The 17958-nt window shown below is 45.7% G+C and overlaps 1 protein-coding gene across 5 annotated transcripts in view; it reads left to right on the top strand.

Moving 5' to 3' along the window:
- The window catches only part of LOC141785019 (rho GTPase-activating protein 23-like), a 32075-nt gene extending 14153 nt beyond the window's left edge, over positions 1-17922 (top strand). Inside the window, exons 1-25 of one of the 5 annotated variants that reach the window (XM_074663085.1) lie at positions 74-1057; positions 5925-6116; positions 6691-6721; positions 6810-6902; positions 7053-7131; positions 7223-7283; positions 7657-9076; positions 10688-10843; positions 11088-11196; positions 11323-11362; positions 11464-11601; positions 11710-12018; positions 12103-12164; positions 12360-12466; positions 12557-12669; positions 12778-12930; positions 13039-13117; positions 13685-13758; positions 13869-13958; positions 14046-14171; positions 14252-14296; positions 14388-14481; positions 14803-14827; positions 15315-15346; positions 15425-15562. In XM_074663085.1, coding sequence (XP_074519186.1) covers positions 842-1057; positions 5925-6116; positions 6691-6721; positions 6810-6902; positions 7053-7131; positions 7223-7283; positions 7657-9076; positions 10688-10843; positions 11088-11196; positions 11323-11362; positions 11464-11601; positions 11710-12018; positions 12103-12164; positions 12360-12466; positions 12557-12669; positions 12778-12930; positions 13039-13117; positions 13685-13758; positions 13869-13958; positions 14046-14171; positions 14252-14296; positions 14388-14481; positions 14803-14827; positions 15315-15339 — 3837 coding nt within the window. In that variant the 5' untranslated portion in view covers positions 74-841 and the 3' untranslated portion in view covers positions 15340-15346; positions 15425-15562. Of the gene's footprint in view, positions 1-73; positions 1058-5924; positions 6117-6690; positions 6722-6809; positions 6903-7052; positions 7132-7222; positions 7284-7656; positions 9077-10687; positions 10844-11087; positions 11197-11322; positions 11363-11463; positions 11602-11709; positions 12019-12102; positions 12165-12359; positions 12467-12556; positions 12670-12777; positions 12931-13038; positions 13118-13684; positions 13759-13868; positions 13959-14045; positions 14172-14251; positions 14297-14387; positions 14482-14802; positions 14828-15314; positions 15347-15424 lie in introns of those variants that run through there. The other 4 variants (XM_074663082.1, XM_074663086.1, XM_074663083.1 and 1 more) reach the window with 4 other exon arrangements.
- Positions 17923-17958: the final 36 nt, after the last annotated feature.

Genomic DNA, 17958 nt, shown 5'->3' with positions numbered 1-17958 from the left:
GAGTGAACAGAGAGGAGGGAGGGAGGGCAGGGCTGAGCAGAGGGAGGACTATACTTAGACAGCAATAAAGATAGTCAGCCACAGCCAGTGCTGCACAGTGGAGCCAGCATGGAGGGGGACACACCGGATCTGTGAGAGGCAGCATGGGATCCAAACCAGTCTGAAAACCCAGTCTGAAAGAGAAACCCTCACAGCTTGTCCAGGGACAGGATCAGAAATCAGAGAAATGAGGGACTGGCTGGTGTGACGTGGAGACTTTTTACTCTAGAGTTTGATTTCTCTGTAAGTGTTTATGCTCGCCCACAGAGGGATGAAGAGGATGCGACTGAAGCTGCAGAAACCCTGGTCTTTAACTCTAACCTGGAGTGGGTGAAAGCCAAGAGACGCCAGAGGAGCTTCGTTGACAGCAGCTGAATCCAGAAGATATGGACCAAAAATGAGGACTAGCTCGAGGACACATGGTTGATGACAAATGAAGTCTAAAACTGGATTCTTCCCCTTTTTTTGGACTGAAGTTCCACTGCTGGACCACAAAACTCTGAATCATGAGCTGCCCAGAGAAAGATACACATGAATGATGAATCCAAGGAGAATCCGCAGATTACAGATGTGGGGATCTGCCTCCAGAGGGCTGCCTGTGTTCCCTGAGTTGTAGACCTGTGTGTGTTTTCTTTTGATTTCCCATCAGCTGTTGCTTCAGGCTGCGATGCATCCAGCAGAGATCGTGCAGAGGTGACCAGATATCATCGTACAGGGGTCAGCGGCGTTGTGACCCTCCCAGTTTGCATTGGTGTGTGTGTGCAGCACAGGCGGTTCATGTGTGTGCGGATGTTTCGGTGCTATGCTGAGGGTGTCGGGTGTTGCTCCAGCTCCGTCAGGCCACGAGTGGCGCTTTCAGTGTTCTGTCGGTGTGGACTGTAGCGACGCCGAACCTCGCTGTATCTGGCTGGCTGTTTTAAGGGGAATCTCGCCTCGTGCCTCTCCTCGACCGACTCCAATCGCATCGCCAAGGAGACGGGGCTCCCAGAGGATCATTCAGAGACATCGCCTCTCCTGGGTGAGGAAGGGATGACAATTTTTTTCCTATTTGAATTTATTCATTAAATCACAAGGGTCCCTGAAAAATGCGACAAAATTCTTGTAAAGATTAAAAATAATACACTTTTTGACGATCAAAACCTAATGTCATCACGCAAAGCCGACAACACTACATAACGTTTTTACAAAAATGTCATCACATTAAAGGGGAAAAAAACATTTTGAAGTTATTTTTTTCATATTCTGCTTGATTTATTGGACTTCAGTCAGTGCCGTCTAATTCCTCCTGGTGGGGTCTGAAGGAACCGCAAGCAGGTTGCCTGGATAAGAAATAAGAACGTTGGATGTCAATGCTAAAGGTGGAGATTTCCAAACCTCTACATATGTTGTAGAAATTCCTAAATCTGTCAAAAACGGTCAAAAATAGCGCAAAATCTGTATGAGACTTGCCAAAATCATGAGTTCATCGCGTAAGGCTCTCCTAACTTATTCATGACACTTTGGAGGGGCAGGGCCCCAAGGTCTCCACTAGGGATGTCCCGATATTACATTTTCACTTCCGATACGATATCGATACTGCAGCATTGAGTACTGGCCGATACCGATATTAATCCGATACGATATCAGCATTAAACATGCATACTTTTATTACTTATTTTGTAGTATGTCATGTTAGAAAAGGCTTGATTAAGTGATATTGTTCAAACAAAGAACAGTAGTCAGCAACATTAGGTATGAGGAAAAACTGACCCATTTATTATGAACCAATGGGTAACAAAAATTTTAACATTAAACATAAAAAATACTAGTAATTGAATAAAACAAAAAATAAATTAGAAAACCCAGTAAATAACCTAAATAAATCAAATAAAAACAGCAGGAGCGGAGTCTGGAATGGACTGCTTATATCGGTGTGCTTATATCTGAGATTTTAGATGCATTCCGATACGATACCGATATTTGTTTTTTTGCTGATATCGGACCGATATCCGATATTAATATCGGACTGGGACACCTCTAGTCTCCACCCCTGATAGGCCTCCAGAGAGCTGGCCAATCAGAGTGAAGGAGCTTTGTAAAGCAGGGGTTCTTAAAGAGACAGCAGCTAAAAGTTTCAGGCAGAGGCTGAAATAAGAGTTTATGAAAAGATCAGTGAGTGAAAGCAGTTCTTGAGTTGTAAATTATGTAAATATACTACGGGGACACCAAAGGTAAAGAATAAAGACTAAAAACAAACAAAAAAAACATAATACTCCCTTTTTATGTAGAGAAACATGGCTGAATGTAGTCAACTAAATCATAACAGACGTTCCTTGACTTTTTTTGACTGTAGTGTGATGATCATTCCACTAACCTGTGTTATTGTTAAGTCTTCAGTTCTGTATGGGATCAGCTGAGCTCTGGGACTAGTTTAGGATTTTTCCCACAGTACATCCCTGCACAGACCCTAAAACAGACGCGCCTGTCGTGGTCGTGAAGGCTCCTCACAGCCCGTCTGATCTGATGACTGTGGACAGGTGTGTTTCCTCTGGGATGCCACTTCCGCTGTTTGTTTTTAACCTTCCCTGTCAGCCTGAGATAGAGTTATCGTCTGTGCTCTCCTTCAAACTCTGCGTCGGCATCTCGGGAGTCAGAGTTGGCATCACAGGTTTCGACTTCAGGGGTGACTTCAGCCAATGTCAGGGGGTCAAACAGGCAGTTATGACCAGCCTGTCACCGTCTGCGAGATGCAGCACGTGGTCTTTGATTCATTCATGTGTGTATGTGTCTGTGTGTGTGTGTTACATAATGTAGCGCTGAGGGGACGAGGCTGATGCCCTCACACTCGATGCACACACACACACACACACACACTCCTGTAGCTTTATATAAACCTTATATATGCACATGTGGGTGTGTTGCTCTTATATCATCTGTTCCAGGAGGATCAAACCTTTGTCTTTAACACACCCTTCTGTTTGTGTTTGCACGCTGGTTGAGTGTCTGTTTTTGTAATCCAGAGTCTAGTACCCACTGTGTGTGACTGTGTGTGTAAATACACAAAGTCTCTGTCAGTTTGTGTTACGTGACGAGCGCATGCAGCCTGGATTTATGTCTTTTTGCATTCTGTCACTCTTTCTCTCGGTTCAGTTCATCCCGCTGCAGTCTAAATGTCAGACGAGGAAAATAAATTCAGTACACAACGGAGAGGGTTCGCAATTCAGTCCTCGGTACGAATTGGACAAATGAAAGGAGGAGAGGAGAAGGAGGATGAGAAGGTTGGGTCATGGGGGATCTTAATGATGTCCTAAGGGAGCAAAGATCACATGAGAACTCTTCACGTGTGCAAGAAGGAAAAACCAAAAATCATTTTTCAGATGAAAGATGAAATGTAGGTGCATGATGCTGTAACTTTTCATAATCCTTAAAACTCTTGTGTGTTTTTTTTATACACAAAATGTCACTCTGCACACATCCTGCACCTGTGAGGAAAAGAAAAATCAGCTCCTCCATCCGTCCTCCTCCTCTCCTCCAGCCTCAGAGTTTGTTTCACTCTGTCGAAGATTTTGTAGTTGTTAGTTTTGTGTAATGAGATCGAGCTGGCTGTTAAACACTCTGTGACATGTTGGCCTTTCACCGTCTGAGTGTGTGTGAGAGGTGTGCACCTACTCGTGTGTGAAATGTCACCTGCAGAGATGTCACATGACCAGGAGCCTAACACAACAGTGTCTGACTACTTCACACACACATAGAGACGCGATGACTTCATGCATGCTGAGGGTGTACACAACACGACTCTCTCCACACTCACACACTCACCCACAGACACAAACAGAGAAACGTCAGTGGGCAGCAGCCCTCAGAGGTTGTTTCTTTGTGTTGTTGAGGATGAAATGTGTTATATAACACTCCTTATAAAGTTTTAAAGTCCGTCAGTGATTCAAACCTTTAATCTGCTGATTTGATTTTTTCTGCACATTTAGCAGCTTCACACACTCAGACAGTCCGCCCTCTGAGCAGCCTGGCCGTGATAACAGAGGACAAACTGTTGGTTCATATAATGGAAAATCAATCTTACATGATCGGCTTCCCTCTCTGGAAAGTGTCTCTTCCTTGCTTTCCTTGGGACTATTTTTAGAGGCGAAGGTTTCCCTAAATCACGCCTCTGAACTTCCTGCCTCAAAGAAAGAGACTTCCTGTTGTTTTCATAACCGGCTGAGTCGACTGATCTATGTTTTCTGAACGAGTGTGTGACTTTGCGTGTCCTGGTTCTATAATATCTAAGTTTTCCTTCTTTATGCAGTGGCTTCATGTCAGAATAAAAGTCTTTTGCATTAAAGGAAAACAGTGTTACCTGCAGATCCACACTGGGGCCCACCTGTGAAGGGGGAGGTGGGAGACTGGGGGAGGCTGCTGCATTACATAACTCTATTTATATCTTTTCATCAATTCTGTTGTCAGGTTATTATTTTAATCTTATTTTTCTGCAGGTATCTCATATTTGAACATCTTATTCTAATTTCCCCGTAGTCTAGGACAAGCGACCTGCAGCACCCTGCTAGTAGTTAACTAAACCCTAAGATATTCCTGTGTATCACAAGCTAGTTCTAAAGTAGTTGTGCATTTTTTATACATAAATAAGTTTTAGCACTTTAAACCAGCACTAATACCATGACTGACAGACCCACTCATTTTGTAGCGTTTTTTTGCTAAAGAAGCAAAAACTCAAAAAACAGGTGTGTCCTGTAACCTTCTTTGTTTTTACTCCTTCGGGAAATGTAACAGTTTATCATATTCATCAAAAGTAAATCCAAGTTTTATTGCAAAACAAAATAAAAATCCACCAACAGGTGTGCTCTGCACTCATACTTGAAGACGTGGTCTTCTGGCTTAAGAGGGCGCACAGAAAAATTAATTACAAATTTAATTAAAATACAGGAAAATTAAACATGCAGTTCCTCAAGTGCCCACTAGAGGCTGGCTGCAGAAGCACCAGAAACCACATACACACACATTAAAAAAGACAATCTTTTAAGGCATAGAGCTTCAATATGAAGCCCTTTTTCTTTAGCTTTAAGAGGTTTTTTTCTATAATTTGTGGAGCACATTTTCCATGCAGTTTTTTTTCTGCCTTTAAAGCATTTTTTTTGATTGCCGTGTGTTACCACTGTTCAGATTGATGCAGATCACGCTGGTCACCTTACGCTGTCATATCCTCACCTAAACTCATCGTTTCTCTTTTTTATTTTTGTTATTAAGATGCACAAAAGCATCTTTTGTTTTTTGTCCCTCAATGAAACATCACAAAAGAGAATACTAGAGATCCTGTGAGGTTATGACTGAGGTGTGTCGGGTGTTTAAGGATCCACTGTGTGCGTGCGTGTGTGAGTATTTTCACCTGGTGTAGCCTATAGGACGATCAGTATCACGTTTATGATCTCTCTTTGTCCATTGTTCACTCTGATTTTCCAGATCTGTGTTTATGGGTCCTAATCATTTCCTGTTGTTCCACGGCTGATATTTATAGACGGCTTATATTTTTAACTGTGCCATTGTTGGGCGGTGGCAGTTAATGTGGTTATACGTGAGCTTCTCTGTGAAAATAGAGCTTCCTCTTTGAAAAAAGGAAGTCAGAGAAATTCCTGGCATAGGTGGAATAACCTGGGTCGGATCTGGGCAGAGTCCTGAGTGAATGGACCCTTGACGCCCACATCCACCCACTCACACTTCCTTTAAATGTATTCAGGTTTGTACAAACGCTCAGTCACAGTCACAAAGCTGAGGAACACTGGACATGAGGCTTACAGCTGACTTCAAGTCCCGAGCTGTAAGCGTCTGATCAATTTCAAGCTGAGAGAAAAAGGAAGCTGAGGATTTACCTGCTCTTTTTTCTGCTCTTCTTCCAGGCCAAAGGGCGGAGAGATGGAATGGTGGCATCCAACGAAATCAGACGCCGGCCGCTGTCGTCGGGTGAGGTGGAGGGCGTGTCATGGCAGGGCCCACGGACCATTTTTGTCCAGAAGAACTCGCAGGGATTTGGCTTCACTCTGCGTCACTTCATCGTCTACCCACCAGAGTCCTCGCTCCACAGCTTTAAGGTGAGAACTCAAAGGGTTCATCTCAGACATCTCAACCTGGAACTAAAGTTAGTCCCTGGTTCCTGGTGTCAAGACTTGAAGCTGTAAGCTGAAAACTTTCATGTGGTGGTTTTGTTATGTTGTCAGACTCTTTGAAAGAACTTTTTGGTGACCTCTCAGGGATTATTTTGCGGCTTCTTGATATTACCCAGAAGTCACCAGGTGTGAGTCAGCCCTTTATGTGAACTTTCAACATATCACACTGCTGCTGAACTCACGTGTGCAACGTAGGGATGTTGACGGTGTGTTAATGTCACTCTGGCCCAGGGAGAGATTGGTGTTGTGCAGTTGCAGACTGTTCAGAGCTCTTTGTGCGTCCGAGTCAGGAATGAGTCGAGTCAGCAGAGCATCAAAGCCTGAGGATCGACCCGGCATGAGACAGAAAGAGAGACAGACAGTTAAACTAACAGGGGAACAGTTTGTGAGAGAGACAGAAACTCATTCAGATCAGTCACTGTACCTGGGGTAAACCCGAGCTTAGCAGCGACCCCTTGTGGTCCCCCTCTTTAACGTCTCCTCTGTGTTTCTCCCACAGGATGAAGAGAACGGAAACTCCACAGGGAAAGGTGTGTTTGTGTTCTGTTTTGTGTTAAGCTCTTATCTTTGCTTTGCATTAAAATAAGTAAACACATCTTTAAATGTTTGTTTTAACAGGTTGTCAGCAGTCTCGTTTGGAGCCGATGGACACCATCTTTGTCAAGAGTGTCAAAGACAGCGGCCCTGCTCAGGAGGCCGGACTGCGGACAGGTAGACACAGACATTTACACACAGTTTATGAAAAACAGGTAGAGTTGAGCTCTTGCTTTCTCTCTTTGCTGCACAAACAGTAAATCCACTCAGAAATCTGTAAACTAGAGGAAGAATCTAAACGTGTTTATATCTGTGTGTGCCATACAGGTGACAGGTTGGTGAAGGTGAACGGTGAGAGCATTTTGGGAAAAACCTACTCTCAAGTGATCGCTCTCATCCAAAACAGGTAGAGTAAAAAAAAAAACTACACCTCCTCTCCTCTCCTGACCTTTAACCTGTGTGGTTTTTTTTTATAAATGTGATCTTTGTTGTTGTAGTGGAAACATCCTGGAGCTCTCCATCATGCCAAAAGACGAGGATGTGTTGCAGTTGGTAAGTGTGAGTATTATCTTTTCTTCTTCTTCTCTCTTTCTCCGACTCTTTCACCTTGCACTGGTTGAATCTGTTTGCAGTTAGCTAGGGTGTCAATGTATAAAGAGCATGGATATTGGATCTCTTACAGACACTTAACATAGTTAAATTTGGGATATTTAGAATGTGCATGCACGGAAAAAAGAGTAAATGAGATTTTGAGAAGGTGGTGACTGAGTGTGTGGGAGGTGTTGGTTGTAAACTTTAAATCAAGCCAAACAGAACAGTGTTTTCTTGCTCTGTGCACGCTGCATCTGCCTCTTTCTCCTCTGACTGATCCCTCCAGCTGCTTTGGTCTCTCTGCTCTGTTTTCATGTTGTCCTAACACTTCCGTCCTCAGGCGTACTCCCAGGATGCTTACCTGAAAGGCAACGAGCCGTACGCAGGTGTGGCTCAGCACCTCCCTGAGCCGCCTCCTCTCTGTTACCCCTCCACAAAGACCTCTGCCCCCCCACCCAGCGACAGCCTTCACACTCCTCTGGATAACTGGCAGTGCCGACCCGGACCCACCACGTCCCCTTTGGATAACCGCCCCCCTGCTGCTTCCCCTCCCACCTCCGGCTGGTCCGGAGGTCCTGAGGACTCTCACTTCGCTCAGTGGGGGCGTCATCGTGGACGCTCCTCTTCTGCCATCAATGCGCTGGACTTTCACTTCGCGAACCACAACGCTGCCATCGCCTCTGCCACCCTGCCTGCATCGAGGAAGAGCAGCACGCCAGCCTCCTCCCGCTCCCGAGCCGACGCTCTCTGCCACCAGGCTCTGTCAGACTGGTACTACAGCCAGGCGGAGGCTGCAGAGTCCATGTCCCCCCGACACCGCAGCATCTCTCAGGACCGTTTGGCAGAGCTGGGGCTGGGTTTGGCTCTGGGCCCTGGACCTGCACCTGTTTCCACAACCTCTGCAGAGCAGCGCCGAAGAGAAACGCTCCTGCACCACCACCAGGCAGCTGCCGCCTCCCATGACTCCTACTGGCTCGGGGGCTGGGGGGGAGTCTCAGGACCAGGAAGCAGGTCATGCTCAGAGAACCTGCTGGCGGCCTACGCAGAGTACGAGCACAACTACGGGCGCTCTGTGGAGACTCTGGCTCAAGCCTCGGCGCTGGTCTCTCAACGCTTCAATCAGTCCACACAGGGAACTCAAACCACGAAGTTCAGTGATCAGAAAGACCAGAGAGCGTCTGCAGGGCATCAGCACCAAACCACAGTGACGAGCCCCATCACAGCCACCTCCACAGCGCCTCCTAGTGGCAGGCAGTCAGGTCAGCAGGTAGCTGAACCCCAGACCAGAAGAGTGAAAGGTGAGGAGCTGGTGGGCTACCAAAGCTACAGCCCCTCCTTCTCTCGTAAAGCTGGTCACCTCCTCCAGCAGGCGCACTCCTTCAAGGAGCCTGGATACAGCGGCCCCCACCTCACCTGGAGCCCCAGCAGGACTGAGATCCCCCGGCCCCAGTCCACCCCGGCCCTGTCGGCATCAGAGGAGGAGAGAGCTCGCTTGGGGGAGGACAGGGAGGTCATCTCCCCCATCTCTCTGAACCAGGAGGTCATCCTGAGGCAGAAACCGCCGTCTGGACGACGAACGCCCGTTCAGACCATCAGACATCCTCACTACGCCTCACCTGTGGAGTCACCTGAGCCGCCTGCTCTGACACCTTCACCCGGGACACCTTCGCCGGTCTCTGGGGGGCCTGGACCAAACCGCAAGGCTAATGGTAGCCTGGCTCAGCATGCTTACAACTCCCTGTCCTCTATCCCCTTCATAGGTTAGTGACCTTTCCTCTGTAGCAACAGACTCTAAACTTTGACTCAGCGTGTCCTGATAATGCTGTGGAGTCCTGAGTTAATCCTTCATGAAGAAACATTAGAAACATTCAGTTTATTTAACCTTTAGAGTTTTTTAAAGCAGAAGAAGCTTAAGACGTTAAGGGAACACAAACACTAAGAGTTGTTGATGTTTACTTTTAATCTCTTACAAAGTGATTTTTGCAGCTGCAAAGCGATATATCCTGCAGCTCTTCTGTCTTTTCTCTACTCCACTTGCATGAACACAAACGGTCCTGCGTCAGAGTTTACACGAACAACACAAAGCTGGAGTCTGCATTTTATTCTGAGTGCGTCTTAAAAGCATCCACAGCAGCGTCAGCTCGGCTGGTGTAAAAGCCTCTGACAGGCTCTTCCAGGATGAAAGGACAGCTTGGATTTATTCTTGACTTCATTAATAATTGCACATCTTTATTCTGAAAGCTTGTAAACAGGAACAGAGTTGGAAGAAGATGGAGTCAAGACCAAAGACAGAGAAATCAGATTTAACTCCATGGCATTTTCAGTCCTTATAAATTAGAAATATTTGTTAGTCTGTTGCTACAGAGCTTTAAATATTTCAAATCACATCCATGTGATGGTGCTTCTTCTCTGCATCTGTGATTATTGTTTTGTTGTGTTTATAGCTGTCATAGACGCATCAACGCTCATCTTCTCAGTTTATGTGGTTTTCTGTTAAACTGTGTTGATGTTAAATGTTCAAGTAGTTTGAAGAACAACAGAAGGTGGAGTTTGATTTTTGGAAATCAGGAAAGTAAAGATGAAGTCAGGAACAAGCATTAACTTTATGGGTGTTTTGGCTTTTTTTGCATCCAAATCTTAAGAGTTAGGGTTTCTTAATAAAAACAGGACCCAAATCCTAAAATATTTAAAGACAAGAAAGATGGGAAGGTGTGACTCTTTATATCCAGGTAGTACACTGCAAAAAAATGAAATCTTATCAAGTGTTTTTGTCTTTTTTAAAGTAAAAATAGTCTTATTATACTCGATATGAGCCACTTTCAACTTATCAATCCAGAAAAATGTCTTGTTTCAAGTTATCAGAGTACAAAAATGAGGTTTGATTCGCTTGTAACCAGTAAAAAAATCTGCCAATGGAACAAGAAAAAATTGATTGAAAATTTCCTTGAGACTAGAACAATGTCTTAATACAAGTAACTTTTCTCTTGTTCCATTGGCAGATTTTTTTACTGGTTACGAGCAATTCAGACCTCATTTTTGTCCTTAAAAAACTTTAAACAAGACATTTTTCTGGATTGGTAATGTGAATTTGGCTCATATTGAGTCTAAAAAGGAATTTTCTACTGAAAATAAGACAAAAACACTTGATAAGATTTCAGTTTTTGCAGTGTAGAGCTTTAGAGCATTTTGGCAGGAGACATTCACCAGAGCTCCAGCTCCAGCTAGTGGATGGAGGCTGAACTACAGCAAAAAAAAAAAAAATCCATATCTTTGTAACAAACAAACAGAACTCCTCCTCCTGTTGTCGTCTCACCTGTTCATAACTCTGTCTCGTGTCTTCACGTTGCTTACCTGTGATGATGACCTTTCAGATGAACCCACCAATCCTAGCACTGACCTACAGGCCTCCCATGTCCCCGCCTGCTCTGTGGTGTCCAGTTCCCAGGCCTCCACCCTCACTACCACCTCTGTCTCCCCCACCCTCACCTCCATCTCCCCCATTGTGCGACTTCGCTCTCAGGACTGCAGTGAGTCTGAGACCGACACACAGAGTGTTTCTCCAATGTTTGTCCAGCATCAGCCTCTGTCTAATCTCATCATCTTATTCTAATCTATTTTATGTGTCGATCCTTTATCAAGCATCAATCATCATCACATTGTCAGAAATCCCTTTAACCACTCATCTCTCTCTCATTCTGTGTCTCATCTCATTTTTCCTCACCCTCTCTGTCTCCCTCATCATCCTCTCTGACTCGTCTCGTCTCTCCTCAGGAAGTATCAAAGGTCGTCGCTCTTCCTACCTGCTCGCCATCACCACCGAGAGATCCAAGTCATGTGACGAGGGCCTGAATAACTTCAGGGAAGAAAGCCGAGTCTTCTCGTAAGTCAGGGGCTCTTTAGAGTTTCAGAGAAAGATTTTGAGCAGGTTCCCTTAAAATCATCTTAAAATGACAGAATAATCAAGTAACTCTTTTTTGGTCACGTAACTTTCTTTTCTGTTCCTCAGTAAACTACCAAAAAGGGTCAAGAGCTTTTTCACAGATGGGGTGAGTCTGCAAGTTTTACCACACGAGCATACATTTCTTTGTATTTTAACAACCTATCTGACTCTGGGTTTGACCTTTCGTCCACTGTCTCTGTGTTTCAGTCTCTGGAGAGTCTGCGAGCTCAGGAGGAGGCTCGCTCCAAACGTCACTCCACATCTGAGCTGGGAACCATCACCTTCAGCGACGTCCGTAAGGAAGGCTGGCTGCACTACAAGCAGATCCTCACAGATAAGGGGAAGGTAGCAGCCTTACCTCACCTCACCTCACCTTTCTTCTCTTTTTCTCAGAGAGGTCTTGATCCTCCTGACAGTCAGACGGATGTTTCCGTCTTATTTCTCTCCTCACAGAAAGTCGGAGGTGGCATGCGGCCGTGGAAGCGCGTCTTCTCTGTGCTGCGTTCCCATTCCCTCTTCCTCTACAAGGACAAGCGGGAAGCTGTCCTCCACGGAGCGGGGGCGGGGCCAGGCCAGGACGAACATCCTCCAATCAGCATTCGCGGCTGTCTCATCGACATCGCCTACAGTGAAACCAAACGAAAGAACACCCTGAGGCTGACCACGCAGGACTTCTGTGAGTACCTGCTGCAGGCCGAGGACCGGGACGACATGCTGGTCTGGATCAGAGTCATAAGGGAGAACAGCAAGACAGACAACGAGGTGAGACACACACACAGCGAGTCCAGCTACACACAAAGAAACACACACACACAGGAGACTAACTGTGATCTGTTTCTGCTGCAGGAAATCGGGTTCTCCAGACAAGCGCTCATTAACAAGAAGCTGAATGACTACAGAAAGCACAGGTCAGCACAGAGGTCAGAGGTCACATTTACAGGAACATCTCATTCTCTGAAGCTCGGGGCTGGACGCTGTCAGAAACAATCTCTCTGATCATTAGATCATAGTTTTTGAAAAACAGAAATAACAAGGCCTCCTTCTTTTTTCTGAAGATGAGATCATGAAAACAAACTTTTCTTTGTATCTTTCATTTCCTTCAGCCTGACAGGAAATAAACCGGACACCTCTCCTCGAGCTCATCGTATGATGCCTCCTTTCCTCCTGGCTAAGACTGACAACACCTCTGTGAACCGATCCTCACGAACAGGTGAATGAGACGAGCTTTGATTGGCTTTTGTTGTGTCTTTAAAGATGAGCGTGCAGTTTCTGACTCTGCTGGTTATTTATGTGCGCTCAGATGACAACAAAGCTTTGTGGGGGATCAACATCATGAAGAAGGCCAAGAAGACAGGAAGTCCAAAGGCTTTTGGTGTGCGGCTGGAGGACTGCCAGCCTGCTGTCAACCACAAAGTGAGCTTATTTTAAGTGTAATGAGATGTTTTGACAGGAAATAAATGAATCCTCTGTTTTGAATCGTTCTCTTCTTGTTTTGCGTTCATCTCTTTCTCTTCCTCAAAGTTTGTCCCTCTGATCGTGGAGTTGTGCTGCGGCGTGGTGGAGACCATCGGTTTGGAGTACACAGGAATCTACAGGGTGCCAGGAAACAACGCCATGGTGTCCAACCTGCAGGAGCATCTCAACAAAGGCCTGGACATCAACACGGCGGAGGAGGTGCTGACATCTGTCTGAGTCCAACCTGAGACTGAAATCATCAGGTGTGTTAATTATCTTTTTCTGCTGGAGTGAAATAACCTGAACCCCTCCTCTTCCTCTCTGCAGAGGTGGCAGGACCTGAACGTGATCAGCAGTCTGCTGAAATCCTTCTTCCGGAAGCTGCCGGAGCCGCTGTTTACAGACGGTGAGTTCAGCTTTTGGCTTTAAAGGTTACATGAATCATAATGAGCGTGTGCAGTTGGGATTAAAGAGAGGAAGAGGAGCTGGATTTACTCCAGTGGGGGGCGAGGAGTCAAAGTGGATTCTGCAGAGCCTCTAAAGCCCCACGGGGTGATATTTTTTATATATGTGCACAGTTATTAACGCAAAGAAGCAGGTAAACAAATGCACCTGATGGCATTTTTCTTTTGCACAGACAGCACATTGTGTGCTCCTGCATAATGGATCATAATGAAACATACAGATGCATGCAGGACAGTATCCAAGCAAAATACATTCAAGTATTAAATAAATAAAGGAGCTAATTTTGAGTCTTCACATGGTGAAATTTGCTGATCTCATTTACCTCCATCAATACTCACATCATGCCTGTTTTTGTGTCTTTGCGGCAGCTGAAACATTCAATGCATCACTTTTAAATTTGAACACTGAAGATGCTGTTGGGTATTTTTGTGTCACTTGAGCGCCCTCTGCTGGGCAGAATGAGGAACAAATCATACCACAAACATTCACACTACTCCTCTGTCTGCAGACAAATACAACGATTTTATCGATGCCAACCGGATAGAAGACGCAGAGGACAGACTGAAGACTATGAAGAAGCTGGTATGTCTTCAAGGACACAAACACTTGAAGCAAGAATTAATTTTTCTAAATTCATTTAAAACTAACCTCCCTGTTTCTCCATCTCTTTTATCTCGTCTGTCTCCATCCAGATCCACGACCTCCCTGATCACTACTACCACACCATGAAGTTCCTGGTGGGTCACCTGAAGAAGGTGGCGGATAACTCTGACAAGAACAAGGTGACATGAGTGAAGCTGTTTGATTGTAGTGGTTTTAAAATCTTTACCCTGTGACAGAAACATGTTTAACTCTGATGTTACCTCCAGATGGAGCCGAGGAACCTGGCTTTGGTGTTTGGTCCCACTCTGGTGAGGACGTCTGAGGACAACATGACCGACATGGTGACGCACATGCCTGACCGCTACAAGATCGTGGAGACGCTGATCTTACATGTGAGAGCTGCTTCCTCCTGTTATTGAAACGTCATTTTATTAATGAGTCAGAGATGAGTTTGTGTTTGTTTCCTCCCCAGTACGACTGGTTCTTCAGTAACAGGGAGTTTGATAAGGAGGAGAAGGTATGTGAGACCTCAGGAAGTCCTTGTTTATATTAATTTAGAAACAGTTGTGTATTTCTGAATGTGCACACTAACGTGTATGTGTGTGTAGGCCCCAGAGGATAAACGTGACATGCAGCCTGTTCCTAATATTGACCATCTGCTGTCCAACATCGGCCGGCCAGGGATGCCAGGAGAGGCATCAGGTGAGGACTTTTAGGTCTCTTAGAGGACTCGAGTTAGAATCTGATAAACTGAGGACTCTTTCCTGTCCTCCTTTTTGTTATATGAATGTTTAAATGTCATGCTTTGAAACTGTAAAGCCAAATTTCATGCTCAAAATTTGTACGAATGCACAGTAATCTTCTAACTTTAACCTGCTCTTTTTACTCTTACGTGAGGCTCAGCGTAGCATCGTTCCTCCTTTGTAGGTTCTTTACCTCTCCTGGTTTCTGCCTGTGTATACTCATGATCTTTCCCACTTCTTCTCTTTCTTTCTCGGATCTTCCTGCTCTCTTAACCTCTAGCTGAGACACTGGATCAGCCTCTTCGGTAGGACCAGGTCGTGCTCCCTGTGTGTTTGTGTTTGGTGCCCTTGGATTCATTCACCCGTCCATTGCCTTTTTGTCCTTTTTTGTTGTTGTTGTTTTGTTTTTCCTCCAATGAACCGTCATCCTTTTGTTTCAGTTGTGTTGAAGGTAAACTCCAGCCATCCTCCTGGGGCTGTTTGCTTTATGTTAAAGGTCTGATGATGGCTGGAGCTCACCTGATGGTTGCAGATTTGGTAGTGAGTGCAGTGGTTAGACGTCACACCTTCGTAACACTCCTAAAGGAAGCTCAGACCAGAGATTTGTAACGATGCAGCGCTCCAAACTTTCCGCTAGGTGCAAAGTTCTGATGTAAAGTCTTAAAAACCTAATGCCACAAAACAAACCACAGCTTCGTCTCTTTGCAAACTTCTGGTCTGAACCTGCTTTAACATCACAACTGTCTTGGCCTGTACCCTCCTCTTATCAACATCCTCTTTCTTTATCACCAGATTCCACCACCAGCGATTCTCTTAAGTCAAAGGTAAGCAGCAATCTTTACTTGTGATTCAAATCAAAGGATCATGCCAGTTTTTAATTAACTGTAATTTCACTTTTTCAGCTTTCATCAGGCTCCAAGAAAGACCTGAATGCCCGGGACTTCCTGCCCATGTCCCTCATCTCTGCTGTGACCCGCAAGCGTAAAAAAGGCCTCACTGCCCACCTGCAGGGCAGCAGCACTGATGAGGACTCAGAGCATGAGCCTGTCAAATCCAGCAACTATGGAGCAGGAGAGGGAGGAGGGAAAGGAGGAGAGGAGGAAGGAGAGGAGGATAAGAGAGATGATCAGAGTACAGAGAAATGGGATGAGAAGGAGAACAGGGTGAAAGCTTCAGAGACCACAAAGGGACAGGATCCAGGGGTAAAAGAGGAAGCCTCTGGAAAGGATCCAGGGAGTAGGAAAGGAAAGCAGGATCCAAGTTTTGTCCCCTCACAGCAAAATGCCACATACCCTAGACCCCCAATCGGGACTACACCACCTTCCTATCCCAAGCCTCACTATCCAGCTAGAGGGCGCCCCCAAGTCCCTTTCTGGATCAGCCCTACTAGGCTCCCCAACCTCCACCAGGCCTCCAGCTTCCACAGCACCCAGCACCCAGACTGGAACCAGTCTGCTCCAGTCCGTTACAGGAAGACCAGAGGTGGGAGAACGAGGGCAGTGTCCATGAATCTGGATGTGGAGTTCGGTCGGAGTGACGACAGAGTCCGGGGATGGAGAGCAGACAGGGTGGAGGTGATCAGAGTCATTGAGGGTACACAGCGTGGAGCAATCGGGGTTCCTCAGGGAACAGTTCTAGGTCCGCGGCCAATTTCAGGAATAGATCCCCTCCCTCGTCTACCCAGGGAGCTTCCCCCTTTCGCCTCCTCCGGCTCGGGAGTGGTAGACCAGAGCCCTGCAGGATCCTCTGCCGTGGTCCTAAGGAGATCGGCAATGGACCCACGGGATACAACAAGAAGGTGGCGTCGTCACACGGTGGTGGTTTAATCCAACTCTCATCCACTAATGCAGAAGAAAGTACTGTCCTTTACTCACCAACACTGGATCTCCTCTGACCCCGCTGCTCGCACCAAGGACCTGTGGTCTGAATAGCGTCTCCTCCTTCCTCATCACTGGCACTGAAGTCTGAAACAGGATCTCATGGTAAAAGAATCTGATATTTAGAGCAGATGAAGAGTGTTCCCCATTTTCTTATTACCTTCATATGACCACTAGGTGGTGCCAAAGTAAAAAAATTGATGAAAACAATTTAGTGTCACAACTCTTTTAGAATGGAGTTGTTTGACAACCTCACTTCTTAAAAATCTTAGATTATTTTGTCTTAAATTTCACCCTTCTACCTTCTGAAACGTACATTTCTAAAAAACGCCTCAGAATGAGACCCTCATTGAAACAAAAGCCATGTCAGACACATGAGAATCAGCTCCCAGCAGCTGCTGTCACAGCGAACCATCACCAGCAGAGACTTCAGCAGCCACGCCGTGTTTTTTTATCGCTCACTGACTGTGCTGTGCAGACGCTGGTGGCCCCCCCTCACCAGTCATGAAACCCTCGTGGGCCCACTTACCTGCCAGCCTGCACAGCACAGAACACCTCTCAGCCCTTTACAAGCTCTTCCAAAGCCTCCTGTGGATCTACAGGGACCTTCAAAGATCCTCAGGAGCAAAGACGACTCACTCCCTCTCCTGATGATGTCACTCGGGCATTACGCCAAAGCTTCAGTGGACTAAAAACTGCATGCAAGGGGTCAGTGACATATAAAAATATGCAAACCCTAAGTGTTTAACACAAGCCGATCATGCTTCCCAATGTGTGTGTGTGTGTTTGTGTGTGTGTATGTGTGTATGTTTGAGGAGGAGGGCCAGACTTTTGAGGGAACTAACATGTTTTTTACGAGAGGAGCAAAGTGTTTGAAGGCAGCTATGTGACGTCATGCCAAAATCCAGTTTTCTGTTTAGGGTGTTGTTGAATATCAGCAGTATGGAGCCAAAAAAGAACAAAACTTACTGCTTCTACAGACCAACACGTTCTGACTCTACTTGACCAGTACTGCAACCTGACACCAGGGGGAGCTCCAGATGATTTGGCTTTTTTTGGGGGGAGCTGGAGTCAGGTAGAGTCAAAGCATGCTGCGCAGGAGGTGAGGCTTTAAACGCTCTTAGTCCACAGTCCAACAGGCTACGGTTATATCAGTGTTACAAGAGAGATCTGCCACAGGAGCAGCTGAAACTGAGTGAAAATCCACCTTAAATCCAAAAACCACAGAGTCTTACCTGAGTGATATTTTTGCATTCTCCCTTTTCACATTTTCAGTATTTTTACTCCCTCTAGTTTTGTAAATCAGAGTCTGAAGAAAGAAGAATCTGAGCTGACCTGATGTTACTGCCAACCACTGTCGTCCATGTTTGTCTTAATCTCTCTCTCTGTGCCCCTGTGCATGGTCTTTATGTACGTGGGTGACTGTGTGTGGACCAATTTTGTAACAGTTGTACAAAGCCTTGTTAAGTTAACCTCTGTATATAAATGTTATACATAATATATTAAATTATTTGTTTTGGAAAGTCTGTGTGTGTGTTTATTTCATGCTTCAAAAATAA

The sequence above is a fragment of the Halichoeres trimaculatus genome, unplaced genomic scaffold (assembly GCF_033239565.1).
Source record: "Halichoeres trimaculatus isolate MK-OKI-2021-1 unplaced genomic scaffold, fHalTri1.1 fHalTri1_scaffold_23, whole genome shotgun sequence".
Lineage (NCBI taxonomy): Eukaryota > Metazoa > Chordata > Actinopteri > Labriformes > Labridae > Halichoeres > Halichoeres trimaculatus.
This window is presented reverse-complemented; position numbering and strand designations above follow the sequence as displayed.